Source organism: Vipera ursinii, assembly GCF_947247035.1.
Source record: "Vipera ursinii genome assembly, chromosome: 3".
NCBI lineage: Eukaryota > Metazoa > Chordata > Lepidosauria > Squamata > Viperidae > Vipera > Vipera ursinii.
The window spans coordinates 36,315,194-36,336,130 of NC_139516.1; the positions used below are offsets into that span (position 1 = coordinate 36,315,194).

The 20,937-nt window shown below is 40.3% G+C and overlaps 1 protein-coding gene across 1 annotated transcript in view; it reads left to right on the forward strand.

The window, feature by feature from the left end:
- Positions 1–4,603: 4,603 nt before the first annotated feature.
- The window catches only part of TSPAN2 (tetraspanin 2), a 50,812-nt gene continuing 34,478 nt past the window's right edge, over positions 4,604–20,937 (forward strand). Inside the window, exon 1 of the mRNA XM_083359732.1 lies at positions 4,604–4,768. Within this exon, the coding sequence (XP_083215858.1) occupies positions 4,700–4,768 (69 nt within the window). The 5' untranslated portion in view covers positions 4,604–4,699. The remainder of the gene's footprint in view (positions 4,769–20,937) is intronic.

Genomic DNA, 20,937 nt, shown 5'->3' on the forward strand with positions numbered 1-20,937 from the left:
AATCAGGCTAAAGTAGGGCTAAATAATGCATACCTCAGAGTGTTGTGTAAACTGAGCAATCAATTTAGCTCTTCAGGTGTATCAGGCCATTTTGTGAAGTCATACTATAGTTTATTGATTTGGACACAGCATGTTATGAAAATGCAGCAATTGTGTTCTATTAATGAACACACTGATTGTTAACAGGGATTAGCTATGGAGGAGAAAGGCACATACATTCCCTTCAACATTTGCTGAAGAAAATATGAGACAAAATTAAATAAGCTAGCACAATTGAAATGTCAGATCTGTTTACCTAATGATTTATACTTACACTGTTGGTGTATTATTTCATGCATATGCATTATCAAAGCAGTGCACAATAATAAAACAAATTAAAATAAGTATAAATGTTTAACAGAATTATCAGATTGAAAGAGACATAGCAAAATGAAAAGGTATAATCAGATAATAAGAAACAGGAAAATACCATTCAAGAGGTATACAGAATCTATTCTGAATAAGTATATCAGCTGATTTCAAGGGAGGAACAATTCTGTATTTCCATGTCAGACATAATCGTACAATGAGCTCTCTCAAAAGATAATTGTTATTTCAATTATCTTTTGTGCAAACTAAAAGGGCTGGAAAGTCCCACTACATTCATTAACAAGAAACTTTCATATTCACCTTGTGTTTTTTTTCAACTTCCTGTTGAACTGACTCACATGTTCTCTTTGTATGCAACAAGACATTTACTTTTCTTCACCCTTTTTATGGTAGACTCAGCATTTGTATTAATAGTAAGAAATGGTGCATCTTCCATCACTTCCAAGATCCTACAGACAACACCAATCTAGGAGGAGGGGTCAACATTTTAGAAGATCCAGAAAGAACTTGACAGACTTAAACACTGGGCCCTATCCTACAAAATGCAATTCAATAGAGAAAAAAGTAAGGTTTTACACTTAGGCAAGAAAAACCAAATGTATAGGTACAGATTAGATGAAACTTGGCTCAATAGCAATAACTGTGAAAGAGGTCTTGGAGTCCTAGAGACAAATACTTAAGTATGAGCCAGCAGTGTGCTGCAGCTGCCAAAAAAGTCAATGCTTTCCTAGGCTGCATCAACAGAGGAATATTATCAAGATCATGTGAAGTATTAGTACCACTATATGCTGCCTTGGTAATATCACACTTGGAATGCCACATCCAGTTCTGTCACCAGGATACATAAAGATTTTGAGATGCTGGAAAGAGTACAGAGAAGAGCAACAAAGATGACTGAGGGGCTGCTTGCTGCAACTGGATATGTCTAGTCTGAAGAAGGGAAGGATTAGGGGGTGACAAGATAGCAGTCTTTCAATATTTAAAAGGCTGTCATAGAGAAGAGGGGGACAATCTATTCTCCAAAGGACCTGAGGGCAAGACAAGAAGCAGCGGATGGAAGCTTATCAAAGAGAGAAGCAACCTAGAACTAAGGAGAAATTTCCTGACAATGAGAACAATTAATCAGTAGAATGGCATGCCTTCAGAAGTTGTGTGGTTTTTAAGAAGAGATTGGACAGCCATTTGTCTGGAATAGTATAGGGCAGGGGTCAGCAACCTGAAACAGTGAAAGAGCCACTCGGAACCAGTTCCCTCACAAAAGGAAAAACTGGGAGCCACAAAAAATGTGTGCACATGCACGTACATGCGCACATGCGCAGAACAGGGTTTGAAGAGTGGAGCCAAGGTGAGATATGCACCTACCCTGCATATTTGAATTGATTGGTTGAACTTTTTAGTCCCACTTTTTTTTGGGGGGGACTGCACATGGCAGAGGACTGGGAGCCACAGGAGACAGCTGAAAGAGCCGCATGCGGCTCCGGAGGCGCGGGTTGCAGACCTGTGGTATAGGGTCTCCTGCTTGGAAAGGGAATTGGACTAGAAAATCTCCAAGGTCCCTTCCAACTTCATTATTCTGTATTCTGTAACTGATCTTCTGAATAAGCTTTTGGGTTCAGAAAGTGGATTTTAATGATTTTATCATGTGGGTAAAGCTATAGAACTTATCTACCAAATTCAGTTGTTGAGCAATGTTTATTAGAGCCAGATTAAATATCATTAAATGATACAAGTTGCTCATGTCCTTCATATCTCTTTGTTAAGGATTTTTTAAAATTTAGACTTAAACTGTAAATGAGGAGGGTTGTGTGCTGTTAAAATTGTGCCTTTACTAAGAATAAGCCAACAATGATTTCATGCATATACAGAAAGACTGGGCTGATCCTTTTAATGGTAGTTTGTCTATATAAGGATGTGGCTTTAACATTTAGACAAATTTACATGCCAGATGATGAAACTTCCCAGGTTGCAGAACAGTTTTATCAGAAACATTTTCCAAGAAGCAAACCACATAGGATTGTTAGAGCACAAAACAGCCTCCTTTATAAACTATTGCAGATTATGTTCTGTCATTTCTATGTGCAGACTCCAAATTCTTATATCTTATATATTAAAACATTTCTCCTAGCAAGGGAAGCAAAAGCAAAGCATTTAATTCCTAGCTTTTTGAAATAGACAACAGTTAAACTATATTGAGGCATTCTAGTCCTCATGCATTTGTTCATGCAATTTGTATTCTGATCCACTGCCTTCTACAACCCTGAAAAACAACAATTTGAAATATCTTTTTAAATAATCTGTTTTAAATGTACAGAGTCCCTACAAAATTTAGACCATCAAATTCCATGCTAGCCTTTATTTTGCCACAGTGCTGGTGAAGAGGGATGTCAGCATGATAACATTTTAGTACAGCTAATGATTCCTAAATTGGGAATCACTTGTTCTCAGAGATGAGGGAAATGTCACATCTGGTCCAGGAAGTGCCATGCCCCACCATGAAGCAAGCTAGTCCAAATATCCAGCTGTGCAGCCACCATGGAGATTTTTTTCTTCCCCCTTGATGATGGAAAGACAAGCAGTTGCATCCTTCTTTCCTGTCCTGTGTTTCCCTTTTGAGAGGAAATCCAAGCCATTATTCCCTGCCTTCCAAATGCATGGTTTAAAAACAGCAGAGGTAAGAACAGGGTGATTCAGCAGTCATCTGTAGCCCTTTTTGTGATAAGGCTTGGTGGTCGGCACTTGTCTTCATGGGTCAAGCTTTTCTTAAATGGGAATATGTGGTTATTAAGTTATTATAAGAGCCAGCTTGGTGTAGTGATTAAGGCACCAGGCAAGAAACTAGGAGTTCTAACCCTGCATTGGACACAAAGCCAACTAGGTGTCCTTGGGCCAGTCACTCTCTCTCAGCTCTAGGAAGGAGACAATGGCAAACCACTTCTTAAAACCTTGCCAAGAAAAACTGCAAGGGATTTGTCTAGACCAGGCATGTCAAACTCGCGATGTCACGTGACATCGCGTGACGTATCGGAACTTTTTCCCATTGCCGAAAATGGGATGGGCGCAGTTTCTCCGTGATGCTCTGGCCCACGGGTCAGCAGTTTGACACCCCTGGTCTACACAATCACCAGGAGTCAACATTGACACGAAGGAACTGTCCTCAAATGTTATTGTAAGTCCCCAAATAAATCAAGTGTTCCAATTGCTGTCTTAATTGAAATATTAGACCATGGACTTTATTATTGTGGTAATTAGGCATACAACTGAATGCTGAGACTATTTTCCCATTTAAAAATATACTCATTAAAAACAGTGACCTCTTTTAGTGCTATCCAGTATTAGTGTAAAATGAAAATTTGTTACTGGTAGAAAAGTGATGCTGTGCATAACACTATAAGTCATTTTTCCTCCCTAGGAAAATAAAATCTATTTGCAGAAAGCTTTGAAACCTTTTATTTTTAATATGAGAAAAACATTTTAGAACAGCATCAATTTGCAGCTGCAAACTTTTGTCCCGGGCCACGTGAATTTAACTACAGTCTGCTTAAATAATGCAGTTTTCTGCAGTCTGCTTAAATAATCCAGTTTTCTTTTGTCTTAACTGGGATGGGACGAAGATGCGCTTTGGCGGGAATCGTACCCGCGTCGAGGCAGAATTCTGCTCATGGGAACCGCCTCCAAGATTACATTTTGGCACTAGACTCGTTCCTTCCTATCACACCATAAACTGCCGGGTGTCAGTCTAGACTTCAAATGGTGAATTTATTTTGCTTGACTGGCTGTTGTGGGAACACAGCTGCTATAAGGACAGGGTAGCTTTTATTCCCAGCCTAGTTATCAGACGCAAGGGTATTTATATATATTCAGAAACACGTCCTGGGCAAGCATTAATGGAATTAAACGGATCCTGAAGACAGCTAAGGAGGTGTGATAGGAAGGAACGAGTCTAGTGCCAAAATGTAATCTTGGAGGCGGTTCCCGTGAGCAGAATTCTGCCTCGACGCGGGTACGATTCCCGCCAAAGCGCATCTTCGTCCCGTCCCAGTTAAGACAAAAGAAAAAGCTGGCCGTTTCTCAGCACCCTCGAGCCTTTTTTTACGTTAGAAACCGAGTCCGGGTGAAGTCTCCATTGGGAGCGGAAGGTCAAAGGTTCCTAAACAACCGCAGCTCCGCCCCGCCTCCTCCTCGCAGGCTCCGCCCCTGCGCCCTCCCCGGCTGGAAAGCGGCAAAGGGCTAAAGGCGGCTGCCGCGGCTTCTGGGCGAGAGGGATAGCCGGGGTTGTTGTCCGCTGCTGCCCAAGGAGGAAGCGAGCACGCGAGGAAGAGCCGCTGCTGCCATGGGGCGAGTGCAAGGAGGGATGCGCTGCATCAAGTTCCTGCTCTTTCTTTTCAACTTCATCTTCTGGGTCAGTGCGGGGCCGGAGGAGCAGAAGGCGAAGCTCGGGGGCTAAGGGGTGTGAGGGATCGGGGTGCCGGCTCAGTGTGTGCATGTCTATACGTGCATGTGTACACGTGCATGTGCGCGCGCTGTTGATCAGGAAACTGTGGCGTGATGTTGAGAGAGACGACCTCGTGCCAGGCTCTCCCTCCGCCTGGGGCGGCGACTGATCGGGCTTACTTGTCCGGTGCTGTCCGCTGTGGAAGCACCTCGCGCCCGTCCCAACCCGCGAATCCCCGCTGCTCCCTTCAACCGAGCATCCTTTCCCACGCGAGAGTCCCGCGGCGTCGCGTCTTTGGGTTGCAATCCGAAATAAGAAAAACAAAGGATAGCGATGTTGGAACCTGGGGGCTCAGCAGGGAATCAATGAAAGGACATGTGTGCATCGGGAAAAGTAGGCGTGTTTTCATGTTGGAGCCCCACTTCTGTAGTCTCTCTCTCTCTCTCTGCAGTAGTTGTTGCACATGCAAACTAGAGGATTGTGTGAAAATAAGCTTTTATATACGATGGACTGAGGTGTGTGGTGGCCTTCGTCAGAAGCTAGCAACACTGGGGATTCCACAGTATCACCTCTGATGCCAAAAGCCACCTTGTCTTGTATAACATTTCCCATCTTCCCTAGCCAGGGCAGGGAGAGGCTGCCAACAATGCTGGGCGCAGTTCAGAAGTGGGGACTGCCAGGAATCTGGGTGCATTAACAATAATTTCATCCTCATAGCCATCTAGGACATATAGATCAGCTTGTCAGTACTTCCCAACAACTACCCAATAATGGTGTGACCCCAAAATACTGGAATAGAGGATTCCTATTCCTGTTATCTGAAGTTGGTCAAAAGCCACTTTTACAAGTTTTAAATAGAAATGTTGTATCTAAGTGTTCCTCAAAACACTGCAAAAAAGCCAAGCTACAATGTATCAGGGCTGCTTTTCCCTTAAATAATGCTAACACAGACTGATAACTTTAAGGTAGTGCTAGATGGGGTTGATGGGAATTATAGTTTAAAACTTCAGGGGTGGGTAGATATGGAAAGCTGCTATAGTACACAATCATTTATTGAAAGTTTGGGCACAAAAGATTTTAGTTTGCCTTTTATTACAATACTTCCTTGCCCAAGATATCTCTCTTAAACAAGGATATATTTGAGGGGTCAAAAAAAGTCAAAATGACAGCCACCACTGCACAGAGTTGTGGAGCTTTGATCATGTGGCCACCATCATGACTGTTTAACCCACCCTTATTAGCTAAAAAAAAATGTAAACTGAAATTTTAGATTATTTTTTGTAGTATTTTTCAGTTATTTTTTTTAACTGAAGAAGGCTTCTGATCTCAAGGAGGAAAATAAGCATGGAAGGCTCTTTCCTTGACTGGCATCAATTGGTTATCTTTATATAGCCCCCAGATAACATCATTAATTTATAATCTGCAGTCAAGTTCTGTTATCAATTATTAGTTTTTGGGGATAGCAAGAGTCTTTTTTGAGACTCATATGTCCCATAGACTAATATTCTGCCTTCAGCGTTGTGATCACATTTATGATCTGTTAATTTCAACAGCTCTATTAACAAAAGTAGAGGAATAACCATGAGGCTGAGTTCATTTTAAGCTATATAATTAACATAAGTTTGCTTTTTATCTTGCTAAGTGTTGGAATTAAGCTTCTGAAATTTTCTAGTGAGCATGAAAGAATCCAGTGCTTTGATGTGTCTCAGCCAGACTGTTTCCATTAATAAAAGAATGTCGTTTCACTTTTTATCCCCAATTCTGAAGAATTGAACATGTTAATTGCTGGTAAATATCACTCTATAACTTGTGTATCCTTTCATGCTAATTATTATTATTCTACTTATTTCAGTTGAAAAAAGTCCCTTCACTGAAACTATTAAAAAAAACAAAGGAAATAAACAACCAAAATGGGACACATTTGTTTATCCTTGACACTCTTTGCTATCAACATGTTCTAGAGCTATGTGGCTTTCTGTGCTTGAACAGTGCAGTTAATCACCAATCTAAAGAGAAACAAAAACAAAATTCATAAGGAAGTCATTATTGAATTTATAAATATGGGTACACAATTAGCTTAGAACTGCAGTTGCATTGACATCTGAAACAGGAATTATTCAAAGCTCATTTTTACACACACACAGGTACCCCAAATCCAGAAAGCTAAACAAAGAGTTGAGATTGCTCAGCTAATTGTGCCAATTAAGGTTATACAGATAATATAGTTTATTCTACTGCAGAGGGGAAAATGTACCAAATCCCAGCACATCACATGTAGAAATCCTGCATGCCATTCCTGGTTGCAGCTCTTTAACAATTTTTTCCATATGTTTTGAGCTTACAGTCCTACTCAAAAAGCCTAGAAAGCTGGTGTTTTGAAATATGAATGTAAAGACTTCCAGGGCTCTGCCTGCCATTGCCATGTACAAAATTTCATCCTTTGGTCATTGCAGGATTCCTAATACTTTGTACCATTTCTTTCTTTTCTCTTTCCTGCTTGATGCACAGAAAGTACTCTCCTTTGACACACAAGCCCTCAAAACCTTGGCAGTAGCTCTTGCATTCATCCTCCCTCCTGTTCACTAACTGCTCCATTTATCTGATGAAGTGGAATGTCAATCACAAACCCTTACAACCATCATCATCAGTTTGTTTATCATTAAGGTACACAAGACACCACATTGTTTCTGCTTTCAGAGACAAACATAGCTATCCCTCTGAAAACCCAGGCCTTTCTTTTTTTTTTAACAGCTCCTTTGAAATATATGTCTGTAGAGATGAAATATGGGAGTAAAGTAAGGACTTTGGTCATTTCCTTTGTTCTTTGCAAAGACTTGCTGAAAACAAAAAGATGTGACACCCCATTAAACAAACATGGAGAATGACTGCTCAGCTTGATCTTGTTACCTCACAGCAGTGTGGACAGAAGAACATGCCTATGAATTGTGGCTGACAATGTGTTACAGTGAGACTGTTGTAATTGCATGGAGAAGAACATTGTGCTATGGAAACAATTAGAAAGTTTTTTTAATCTGATAACATGGCAGGGGTTAGTATTTTGAAAGTAACAGGTGTTTATTTTTTTACTTTGTGCTTTTTGGGAAGCCTTGGTTAAGTTGAGATATTAATACTTTTAGATCAGCTTATTGCCAGTTAAGCTTTTAAATTATCTGGATTAATATAAGGGGAATTTTAGTTTCCTAAATTTGCAAAAATGGTAGAATGTGTTTTAGATCATTCTAAGTCTACAGTACTTTTTCAAATAAAGTACTACTAACATGAATATTGGTTTTTATTTGCAAGAACTTCAGAATAAAAAATTGGTATATCACAAATTAACCTATCAGTGGGTAAGATTCATTAAATGTTATGCTATTAAAGAGGTTAATTTAACAAAAAGTAACTCTTCAATGTTAGAAAAAACTTCAATCACAGTGTTTTAATTTTCCTTTTATGAGCTGGAACTGTAATCAATTAATATTTCATATGGTCAAAGGTTTATTTTTTAAAAAGGGATGATTTATTTACTCTATAACCATTTTTATACATTATTTTTTCAATTTATTTTTTGTTTTCCTGTTACTCTCAAAACCAAATTTTAAAAAAATCACTTCATGTAGCATACTAATACACAAGGATAAAGCTACAGTGGAATTTTTGTGTAGTGGGCTTGTATATGTCACCCAACTCCCAGTGACTTTGGGCCATTTACAACTGTGTGTGTTTTTTAAGTGTTTAACAAACAAAATAGATGACAGAAGTAACAAATCCAGTTGAGAGCAAAGAAGAAAAAGGAAAGATTTCAGTCATGCTGGCCAAAGGCAACAACTTCAGGGCCCTTTGAAATCACAGCACTGTGGGGTTGTTTGAACCTCATTCCAGAGGGCAGGACAGCTGCAAGTCTCCTGTGTCCCGAGAGATACCATTGTTTAAATGGTGGAACCTGGAGCATGCTCTCCATGCCAGATTGGGTTGGCCAAGCATATACTAGAGACATAGATAATCCCTTAAGTATCCAAGCCCTATGCCATATAGGGCTTTACAGGTAGTGACCAGCTTCTTGAATGTACCCAGAATCTGGCTACAATGCAGTAGGCAAGCTTGAGGTGACCAGGGCATGACTGACTGTCTGATGTCTTTAGATCCAGAAATTTCCCTTAGGAAGAAAAAAGAATCTGTAATGTGTCCATACCTTCAGTGGAGTAACTTTTGGGTGTCCAAAACATGACCTGACCATCTCTGCCCTTTGTTGTCACATTCTCGTAGCGGTGGGCCCAGCTCCTCCCTTTCTTTTCTTTCTCTACTGGCATAGCCAAACCCCCCCCCCTCTTTGTTGTTTTCCCAAATGCAAACCTTTAGTGCTTTAGCCTTCCTGATTTTATGTCTGCTGATGTTTGTTAATTGCTCAGTTCTATAAGGTAAATTAGACTAAGAAACCAATTCCATGTAGATCTAAAATACCTTTATTGGAACAGATATACAGGTATTAACAGAATCTTATAACTGGACCTGGGATAGACAGATGTTGATGTTTAATCACAGGATGTAAACTGTTCTGAGTAAAGCTGCCTTTTGCAATTGACTGATGGTGAATTTCTCAGTGCTTATGGCGTTCAAGTGGTCTCCATTTGTTTTGGGATTGCACCCCAAAGATGCCTGTTAATATTGGTCTTACTTTGCTTTCCAATAAAAGAGGATGTTTGTAGCTCAGGGTTGAAATGAGGAGTCCTTGGTGCTCTCTGTGCTTGCTTGTTTTCTTGCAGAAGTTTCATTACCCAAACTAGGTAACATCATCATGAACGGGAAATAACTTTATGTATGATAGACTTGCGAGGCCGGTGTGATGTGCAATTAGCTAACATGGTGTAACAAGATGGTGGGTTTATTGTGACTGTGAGTTGTGGGGGGGGTGCACGAAGGGAGGCTCAGCCAATCTCAATGTATACATGGTTGTACTTTGACAATAAATGGATCATTCATTCATTCAAGAACAGGTTTGCTTTTCGTAAAAAGCAGGTGGGGGGAGTCTAAGTCTCAGAACAGGATTCCTATGGTAATAAACATCTCAACAAGAATTGTTATGAAACAGCAGAGTAATACCCAAATCAGACACTAGGATTAAGAATAAGTTTGACTTCTGATTTTTAAGCATTAGATAAAGTTATTTTAATTCCAAGGAAGGTTTCTAGGTATCATTTCTAGGTATCATCCTAAATCTTAGAGCTTTTCCACCAAGATGTAGGGGGAAAAAGTGGCTAGGTAGGTGCTAAACACAAATTTGACTCTAAAAAGAAGTCTCACAAATGCTTCTATTGTTTTCCTCAAAGCACATACTGAGAAAATCATTACCAGTCTGCATAACCTTCTACACAAAATATTGTTATTCAAAGCATTTATTAGACTTATTAGTTATTTGTGAAGCCTCGTGTACCTCAGGGACCACCTGCTGCCGGCGTCAACTTCCCTCCGCCCTGTGCGCTCCCACAGAGAGGGCCTCCTCAGGGTGCCTCCGGTCAGAGAATGTCGGCTGGTGGCCCCCAGGGGGAGGGCCTTCTCTGTGGGCACTCCAGCTTTATGGAACCAGCTGCCGGTCGAGCTCCAGACGGCACCGGACCTTCGCTCCTTCCGACGCGGTCTGAAGACCCATTTATTTGAACAAGCTGGCCTGGCCTGATGGGGGGATGTTAGGGTTTTTAATGGGGTTTTTATACTGTTATTGTTTTTATCTGGGCGATTATTTAATTCCTTTTAATTTTTGTATTCTCTATTTATATGTGCCCTGTTCACCGCCCTGAGTCCTTCGGGAGAAGGGCGGTATACAAATTTAATAAAAGTAAAAGTAAAAAGTAAAGTGTTTCGAAAACTTCATGCCTGTCCTGGAAGATAATTAGCTTTAATCACAGATAACATTTTTTTTCAAATTCTCTTTGCTAGAAAGTGATTGTATAAAAGGGATGTTACTTCTAAAGGCAGGTAAATAGTCAGTGTAACGTTTGGATGGACCCTTAATTCATTGGGGTTCTTCTTATGTTCTTGAAAGCGATGGGTTTTACATATTTTGTGGCAAAGGAGCTTATAATTACATTGCTTTAAGAGCAGCAGCACCTCATTCAAATAATGACATTGATCCATTTAAGCACAGTGAGAACTGTAAGGCTTTCAGAAGGAGGCACTCAGATGAAGTTGCATCTGTTTGATGTATAGTATATGATATTCAGAAACCTGGGAGGTAAAAAGGTTTGGACAAGTCAAGTTTGGTTTGGTTTGTTTTTAAGAAAAAACATGTAAGAACAGATTCAAACTTTCTGCTTAGCCTATCACCAAAATGGGCCACCCACAGAAAAACATTTATGACTTTGAGAAATGGATGGATGTATATTATTGGAGCTATCGTGATGCCCAAAGATTTCCAGCATAACACCAAGGTAGAAGGGTTTTTTATTGTTTTCCTATACCTGAAGATCTGATACGAAGGGAGGATATCCAAATGCTTTCCCAACCCACTATATTCATATAATAACCTGGTTCAGCTAGTGTGCTAAGAAAAGTGGGCATCATTTAAGGATTGGGGCCTCCTGACCTTCTGCAAGGCTATAGGAAAACAATTAGCAATAGGGTGATGTCATTGGAAGGAGTAAAGCTATATTTTTTCATTTTCTTTGAGAATAAGGCTTCTTAATTCTGAAGGTAAAAAATGTGCCACCAAAATTCCTGCCGTATAATTCATGGATTGTCTTCCCCTTTGCTAAGACAGTAGTTGACTTTCTACAGCAGTCTTAACCATAAATGTCAGAAAGCTATTTTCGGTTAATTCATATTGTGGAAACCAGTCAGTGAATTTCAAATATGAAGAAAATATTTTTTGATTTGCTCTGAAAATGAGTCCTGCCACCTCCTTCTCTATTCTATTTCATTCTCTTTTTCCCCTAGTTTGCACTGATCATTCAGGTAAACAGCAGGGAGGGGGTACAATTGGTTTTTAAAAAATGGATTCTTAAAGTAGCCTCTGCATACATGATGGTTGTTCTGTCTCTGAACTTTGGAGAGTTTATAATGCTCTTTGAATGAATTGAGATGATTAGGATCTGCAGCACAACTCCCAGTGCCAGACTCCTGATTTTTTTGCCACTGTATGCAAATGGTGGTGCTTACTCTTATTCCAAACATAAGAAGATCTGTTCTACCTCTCTTTCCTTACTTCTCCAAAGGAAAAGCTGGATTCCCCTATCTTTGCTCTGCAGACTGATGCAGAGGGGCAAGGCAGGAAACAGTGTGAATATTTTAGCTTTGTCATAGAATGCTACAACCTGATCTGAGCTCTCCACCTTTCTTATGTAAAGTTTGAGGTGTGTGAATGGAACTGTTTCCCCAGGTAAGAGTTCTACTCAGGACTGGTAATTGGACTACCCTCACCTGTTCTTGAGTTGGGAGATGCCACCCCCTTTCTTCTGGCCTCTGGAATCTCCCTTCCTGGAATCTCCCTTCCTCACCCTCCTTAGGAATAAACTTTTAAACAAATGGCTCCATGTTGCCTTGTATCGTGGTGAATTGACTTAAGCAGTTTTGAACTGGCCTAGTAGAAATCCAGCACTGAGCCAACACTGAATAAAGTATTTTTATATTTAATACATGCAATGGAATAAATCGTTGGGGAATTGAATGCTAAACCAAGTTATATGAAAACTAGAAATCTAAACAATGAAAATAAACAAAAATGAATCTAGACAACTAAATAAAGCAGCTTTGAAAGTAATTATATCTAATGTTTCTGACTACTCTTCTTCCTGCCAATTTCACCCTAACTGTGCCAGTTTGGAGCAGAGGATCTCAAATTCGGGTTTAGTCAGGAAATGTCCATCTACATTCCTTGCAGTTCTCAGGACTTTAAAACCAGCAGCAGACTGGGACAAAAGAACTTTCTAGATCCTTTTCTTGTCTGAATCCTATTCTGTTTTTCTTTGAAAGAAGGAACTCTTAGTATTATACAGTAGCTAGATCTAGCAAGGCAGAGCATAGGGCAGTCAAAAGGTCAGAAATGAGGCAGTTATGGGGGTGTGGGGACTTGAAGAGGAGGCAAATACAGCAAGACAGGAGCAGCATAAGGCCCTTGCCTAATGACAGTGTGGTCCTGGCTTAACAATAGCAACTGAGAATACCAAAGCTGCAGGATCCAATCTGGGTCTGTCACCAGGACCAGAGGTTTAATCTTCTGAGCTTTTGGACTTCCAAGCCTGAAAGCTCAGAAGACTAAACCTCTGGTCCCAGTGACTGACCCAGATGGGATCCTGCAACATTATCCTGGGACACGTATATTTGCCTTCATTCATGAGTACCAAAGCTGTTGTTGCCAAGTGGTGTGGCCACATGATGTGTCATCTAACAACCATTTGGTGATGAAAACTCAAATCCCAATTAGGGTGGTTACACTAGGACCAACTATACAATTGCTTTTTAATAATCATGATGCAGTGTTAGACAAATCATTCTGTGATTCAGTTGCACTTCAGTACAGTTGTGTTAGGCATAACAATACTGGCCCAAATTACCAGGACTACTCTAAAGAATTTGGAGTATTTTGCATATTCTCAAAGTATATGATGGTGTAAATTTGTTGTCTTTTTTTACTGTTAGAAAGGTATGCATTTTAGTTACATTATGTTTGTATGGAAAAATGCCTGTATCCTGTTGCTCTATGATCTAATGAAATACATTCTTCTATAGTTACCTGAAACAGATCGCTGTTTTCTCTGCTACCTGAAACAGCTGTTTTTTGACTATTAATTAATATTTTTAATGCACTCTCTTTTTATACTGTTTGTTGTGTTAGGATACAAAAGCAAAAAGATATTCTGGAGTGTGGGGGAATGGTTAAGTCCTTATATGGACCATTTCCTTTCCCAGGATAACAGTGCAGCAGCCACATGATTCCAGGAAAAGTTGCCTCTTATTTAAGAAGTTGCAGATAGATTCTTTTAAGGAGTCCAAGATAGATTTATATCCCCACCTGTTCCAAAAAATCTTTTTCTTCCAAATCCAAAGTGCTGGTTTTAAGTGTGTATTGCCTGGCATGCCCCCTTTGTCTCTGCCTGGCACACAAAAATTGCTTTTTAATTAGCCTGAATTGTAACCAAAAGTTCAGCATCATACAAGCCATGGTATTCTCTGTGATATCCTACAAAAGTGAAGATTCATTGTTTTAATGACAGGATAGGAAGAACATTGGCTTTCGAACTTTGATGTTGGGAGAGACTCTTGACAATATCAGGGACACCAATAAAACAAACCAATGCATCATCTGAGAAGTCAATCCAGAGTTCTTACTTGAGGAATAAATGACCAAGCTCAAATTATCCTACTTCAGACACTTTGAGTGAGGATATAACTTTCTGGAGAAGTCTCTAACACTGGAAAAGGTGGATGGAAAGAGAAGAAGAGGATGACCAGCAGCAAGGTGGATGAACTCAATTGAAGTGGCAATGAGTGCCCAATGGAAAGACCTAAATAACCAAGTTAGGGAGAAAATCTATCTATATAGTTGTTAAAAATCCAGAAGAGTTTGATGGCACATAAGAAAAATAATAGTATACCAAAGGAGTTACAGGTAGTCCTCAATTTAATGACCACAATTGGGACCAGAATTTCCATTGCTATGCAAGGCAGTTGTTAAATGGGTTGCGCCCAAATTTCACAAACTTTTTTGCCATTGTTGTTAAGCAATTAGGTGCAGTTGTTAAGTGAATCATACAGTCATTGTGTGGATCTGGGTTCCCTCAGTAACTTTGCTTATTGGAAGTCAGCTGGGAAGGTTACATATGGTGATCACATGACCCTGGCATGCTGCAATCATAGTAAATGGAACGGTCTTGAGCATGTTATCTGGACTGAGTTTGATCCTGTTTCCCCTGATGATGTGGACAGGATGAGGAGGAGGCTGAGCTCCACCACCTGTTTGTTGGACCCGTGCCCCTCCTGGCTGGTTTATGCGGCTCGGGAGGAGATATGAGGCTGGTTCCAGGCAGTAATAACTGCTTCCTTGAAGGAGGGTGTCTTCCCCGCCTCCCTGAAGGAGGCAGTGGTGAGACCCCTCCTCAAGAAGCCTGCCCTGGACCCAGCTGTTTTAAATAACTATCGTCCGGTCTCCAACCTCCACTTTCTGGCGAAGGTTGTTGAGAGTGTGGTGGCCCATCAGCTTCCTCTGTTCCTGGATGAAACTGATTATCTGGACCTGTACCAATCGGGTTTCAGGCCTGGGCACAGCATGGAGACGGCATTGGTCGCACTGGTGAATGATCTCTGGCGGGCTCGGGACAGGGGTTGTTCCTCTGTCCTAGTCCTATTAGATCTCTCAGCAGCTTTCGATACCATTGACCATGGTATCCTACTGCGGCGTCTCAGGGGGTTGGGAGTGGGAGGCACTGTTTTGCAGTGGTTCTCCTCCTATCTCCTGGGCCGCTCACAGTCGGTGTTGACGGGAGGGCAGAGGTCCGCCCCGAGGCCTCTTGTTTGTGGAGTTCCTCAGGGTTCGGTTCTCTCGCCCCTCCTGTTCAACATCTATATGAAGCCGCTGGGTGAGATCATTCGTGGTTTTGGGGTGGGGTATCATCAGTATGCTGATGATACCCAACTTTTTTTCTCCATCCCAAACCAACCCAGCGATGCCCTCGCCGTGATGTCCCGTTGCCTGGAAGCGGTCTGGGTCTGGATGGGGAGAAACAGGCTTCGTCTCAATCCTGCCAAGACTGAGTGGCTGTGCATACCGGCATCTCGGGTCAACCAGACTATTCCATCTCTAACGATGGGGGGTGAGGTGTTACCCCCTGTTGATAGAGCTCGCAACTTGGGCGTCCTCCTGGATTCGCGGCTCACTTTTGAAGACCATATAGGAGCCGTGACCAGGGGGGCTTTTGCCCAGGTTCACCTGGTGAGCCAGTTGCGACCCTACCTGGACCGAGATGCCCTACGCACAGTCACTCGTGACCTCCCGTTTAGACTACTGCAACACTCTCTACATGGGGCTGCCCTTGAGGACCACCCGGAGGCTTCAGCTGGTGCAGAATGCAGCCGCGCGAGTCGTGATGGGGGTCTCCCGATACTCCCATGTAACACCTCTACTCCGCGAGCTGCATTGGCTTCCGGTTGCCCTTCGGGTGAGATTCAAGGTGCTGGTAATGACCTATAAAGCCCTAAATGGCGAGGGTCTGGGATATTTGAGGGAACACCTGCTGCCAGCATCAAGCTCTTTTCGTCCAGTGCGCTTCCACAGGGAGGGTCTTCTCAGGGTGCCACCGGTTAAAGATTGCTGGCGGGTAACACCCAGGGGTAGGGCCTTCTCAGTGGGTGCGCCTGCCCTGTGGAACCAGCTGCCTGCGGAGCTTAGGATTGCCCCCGACCTCCGTTCATTCCGCCGGGACCTGAAGACCTGGCTCTTCGAGCTCTCTGGCCCAGGCTGAGACTTTTTTTTAATTTTAATTTTAACTGGGTTTTTTTATTTTTCTCAGGGTTTTATTTAATCTTTTTAAATTTGTTTTAACGTTTGTATTGATTTTCTTTTAAATGCTCTGTAAACCGCCCTGAGTCCTTCGGGAAAGGGTGGTATATAAATCTAAATAAATAAATAAATGAATGAATGCTGGTTGCCAAATGCCCTAATTTTGATCACATGACCACAGAGATGTAGCAACAATTGTGTCACTTTTTTCAGTGCTATTGTAACTTCGATTGGTCACTAAACAAATGGTTTTAAATTGAGGACTTCCTGTACTAAGAGAACAGAGGTATAATTTGCTTTTCACTCTGAAAATGTGTTCTTAAATAGTCTATAGCACGGCTGTCAAACTCGCTGCATCACATGACGTGTTGTGACATATCGCAACTTTTTTTGCATTGCTAGAGCTGGGGTGGATGTGGCCTCTGCATGATGCAACTGGCCCAGGGAGAGCAGTTTGACACCCCTGGTCTATAGTACATAGAACCTATCTGTTTGTTTAACCAGTGACACTATCAAAACAAACTCCATCCAATGCCCTGTCTCCAGGTCACATGCCTATTGGATAAGAAGCGCTACTCAATGCCATCAAGAACAGCTGCTTGCCAGCCCTTACAGTTGATGATTAAGCTAAGTCTCCCCTGGAGTACATTGACCCCTAGTAACATTAGGTCCTCTCTATTGAAAGCCTTTATTTTTAAGCAACCCCTGCACTTTTATAATAAAGAAAGCTCTGATGAAATATTATTTTTTGTGGAAGTTTTAAAATCAGTGTCTTAAATGCACAGGAAAAAATACAGCTACAGACTTTATTCACTTATTTATTTTTTACCAGATCTGACCCTAATTAATGCCATTAAAGCTGCCCTACAATTAATGATTAACATAACTCTCCTCTTGAATATATCAACCGTAGGTAATCCTTGCCCTGTTTTGTCCTTTTTCAATAAAGTTATGTTTTGTAACTTTATATTTTACATTTTAAGTTTTAAAATCAGTGCCTGAAAAACAGGGGAAAATATCATTTAAATCTACTGTTTCCTGAAAGTTAAAGACAAATGCTTTTGCAAAGTTTAACTGGAAACACAGACACACACACACACCCCTTTAAATACATGTGGGGGGAGGAGCTACAGATTGCCTTTTTTCCCCTTTTCTGAAAGTTAAAGACATATAACTATAATTAGAAATATGCATACTTCCATAAATGAAAAAATAAACAGAGCAGCATTCTCTCTTTTGAGCTTTTCTGAAATAAAATTAGATAGTAAGTTTTCAACTTCTGCTTATCTACAAATCTGCAACTGAGCACAGAGACACCTTCCTGATGATTTCAGACCTGCAAAAGTCTGTCCGCATATACCTAGAGTAATTGCTCTGGACATGGCTGGTTATTTAACCACCACCACCCTTAGTGCTTGCTCAAAGTGCTCTACACTGCACTTGCAGAGAAGCCTGCCAGAAAAGAGAGTTTAGCCCCTGCTGATTCCTCAGTTTCTCTAAGAATATAATAATAAAACTGCCATAAGGAATGTTTATTTCTTTCACTACTGGCAAATTCTTTCTCTTCCAGTCATATTCTTATGTTTAATAGGTTGATTGTGTAAATTAACAAAGAGACAGGAAGGACAAACTGTTCTAAATAAGAAGTAGTGAAGTAGATTCTATAAAAATCCAGAAAATAATATTGCCAAATGATTTTTTTTAGTTCCAAGTGGATGAATATGGATATTTGTAACAGAAGACCTTTGACTTCTCGAAGTGTACCTCATTAGTGTGTGTGAGGGGGAAGGGGGCACCGTGGTTAGAATATTTAGCTAAGGTTGGAAATACTAATTTCAATACATCTATTCCTAAATCATCTGAATTCTCATGGATAAGCCAATAGCTTACTTTAAAAACAACTTTTTGTGAGGATAAAATATGAGGGGAGAAAATTCTTGAATGCTGCACTAGAAACTTGAATAAAAAGCATTATACACAAAGTTAGTTGCAGTTGGTGTGCAGGATGTGGGGAGTTGTGGAATGAGAATGAGGAGATTGTGCCTGAATAATAGAAAACGGCTTTGGGCAGAAGATTTGGCCAGTTTAAAAAGAAACAAAAAGATATAGATTGTTTATCACAGGTAGGAATAATGGGACTGTGTGAGGGAAAGTATGTCTTTTCTATTAATCTTACTATTTAAATCTCCCAACGTAAGAGAATATTCTAGCTCAGGATTGAACTGTGCGGTCTTTGGTGTTCTCTGAGCTTGGTTGTTTTCTTGCAGAGGTTTCATTACCAAATTAGGTAACATCAGTGCTAGAAGGGGTTTGCTCTCATTTTATATACTAATGGCCTGCCCTGTCAGTATTTAATTTCCATTTTACTGTATTAATGAGAAGACTGAAGCAAAAATCTGCTTGAGGTTCTTTATCGTGAAAGGCTTGTATTGAAAGAAAGAGAATCTTTACACCTCACATTTTAAGACAGTGCTTTTCAATCTTGGCAAATTTAAGATACGTAGGCTTCAACTCCTAGAATTCCACAGCCAGTGCTGGCTGGAGAATTCTGGGGGTTAAAGTACATACATTTTAAAGTTGCCAAGGTTGAAAAACACTAACTTTAGTGAAGAAGTTTGATAGTCTTCTCCACTTTAAATGGACCTCATATTTACCTTGGTAGAGTCCTGTGAGCATAGTGGTGATTGGAATCATTAAATGAATATTTTCTCATTTTCCTAGGAAATCTGAAATCCCTTTCAGTGTAGTGCCTGGTAAAGGTTAATTTTCTAACAGACATATTTTCAGCAACTTGCTTGCAATTTCCTTGAGAAGGATTCCCTTAGGTAAAATTTATAATCAAAACTTTCCTGGGGCCAGACAAAATAACTTGCATAGTAGGGAAGCTCTAGTTGCCTTTAGAGCTTAGTAGGTAGCAGAGTATGATGGAACCATAGTGTTATGTGAGAAATAGTAGTAATAAGAATCCCTTTAGACAAGTTTGCTGCTTGTACAATTGGGGAATATTCAGTTGTCTGCCCACCAAGGGGTTTTGTTCCTATAAGGAAAATAAACATATTAAGTTGCAGTTGAGGGAACTGGGATTTTTTTTTTACTGTGTTCAGGGAATTAGTAACCATATCACTGGGGAAAAATAGAAGTCTCTTTTGAAGACGTTAGAAAAGCTTAGCTCTCCAAGCAGGTTTCTGCCTGGATAAGCCAAAATGATTATTTTGGATTCAAACATGTATTATTCCATTAAAATTGTGTCCTTTTGAGGGTAAACTTTATAGGCAGTAACACATATTTCTACTTTTGAAACATAATTCATTGTTTCTCAAGGAATAGCAATCATTCATACAATGTACTTGATATAGTTAAAATGCTCTATTATGTTGGGGAAAAATGAGGTTCCTACACTTCAAGTGGGCGGAGGAAGATCATAATGTATTGGTAAATCTGGCTCAACAATGATTTCTGATGCCTTAATCAAATACTCTAAGACAAAAATATAAAGATGTAAGACTTGTAAATCCAGGTGCTGAAATGATGAAACCTTAGGGAAAAATCAGGAATGGTTTCATATGCAAAAGAGGCATAGAATCATAGAATTGGAAGGAATCTTTGAGGTCTACTAATCCAACACAAACACACACACACACACACACACACACACACACACACACGCACTGGGTCAAGATACGAGTCCTTACAAATAGTTGTCCAGTATATTCTTGGAAACCTCCAGTGATGGATACAATTCTAAGAGGCAAGCTGTTCCGTTGATTAACCGTTATTGCTGTCAGGAAATTTATCCTCACTTCTTGGCTGGATCTCTCTTTAACAAGCTTCCACCCACTGTTTTTTGTCATGCCTTCAGGTGCTTTGGAAAGTAAGTGTGCAGTTCATAGGTTTGGAGAATAGTAGAAATAAATAAGTATTCATAAATACATTTATGAATGGTTTATGAATAACAGAAGCTATCATTTTTAAACATTTCTCATGTATGGCGGTGCTTGTTTTTAAAGCTATGAAAAAGTTAGCAGTTATATATCAAAAACATCTCAGACACAACCATAATAATAACAACAGTACTGTATATAACAGTAATATAACAGTACTGTATAATAACAGTACAAAAAAGCAACTAAATCCTCCAAAACTCCTTAAGAAAACGAAAAGGTCCAGTAGCCCAATAAGAAAAAACAGGAGTCATCTACAGTATACTGTGTAAGGGCTGTAACAGCCACTGAGTAGGACAGACATGTAGAAGATTAGCAGAGCATTATCTATGAATGCTAATTAACAGTCAGAAGACACAATGGAAACTGCTTAATTTCACAGCTCGTGGACAGATTTAATCATAGTTTTGACTGGGAACCTGAGCATCCTAGACCAAGCTAAATCCTAAACTACTAGAGAATTCCTGGAAGCTTGGTAGTCAGACAAATCAGCCATCAAAAGGCACATTGACATAAAAAATATGCGGTATATACCATATTTTTAAAAAGTTAAAAAGAAAACATAAAGACCAGGATACTTCCTCACCAGCTATCAACACCCAGATAAACAGGAATTAATGCCAGGATTAACACCAGACAAACAATGAAGCAGGAAACAACAGTCCTATCAAGGATACCAAGTAGAAAATAAGACCTCCACCAATGCT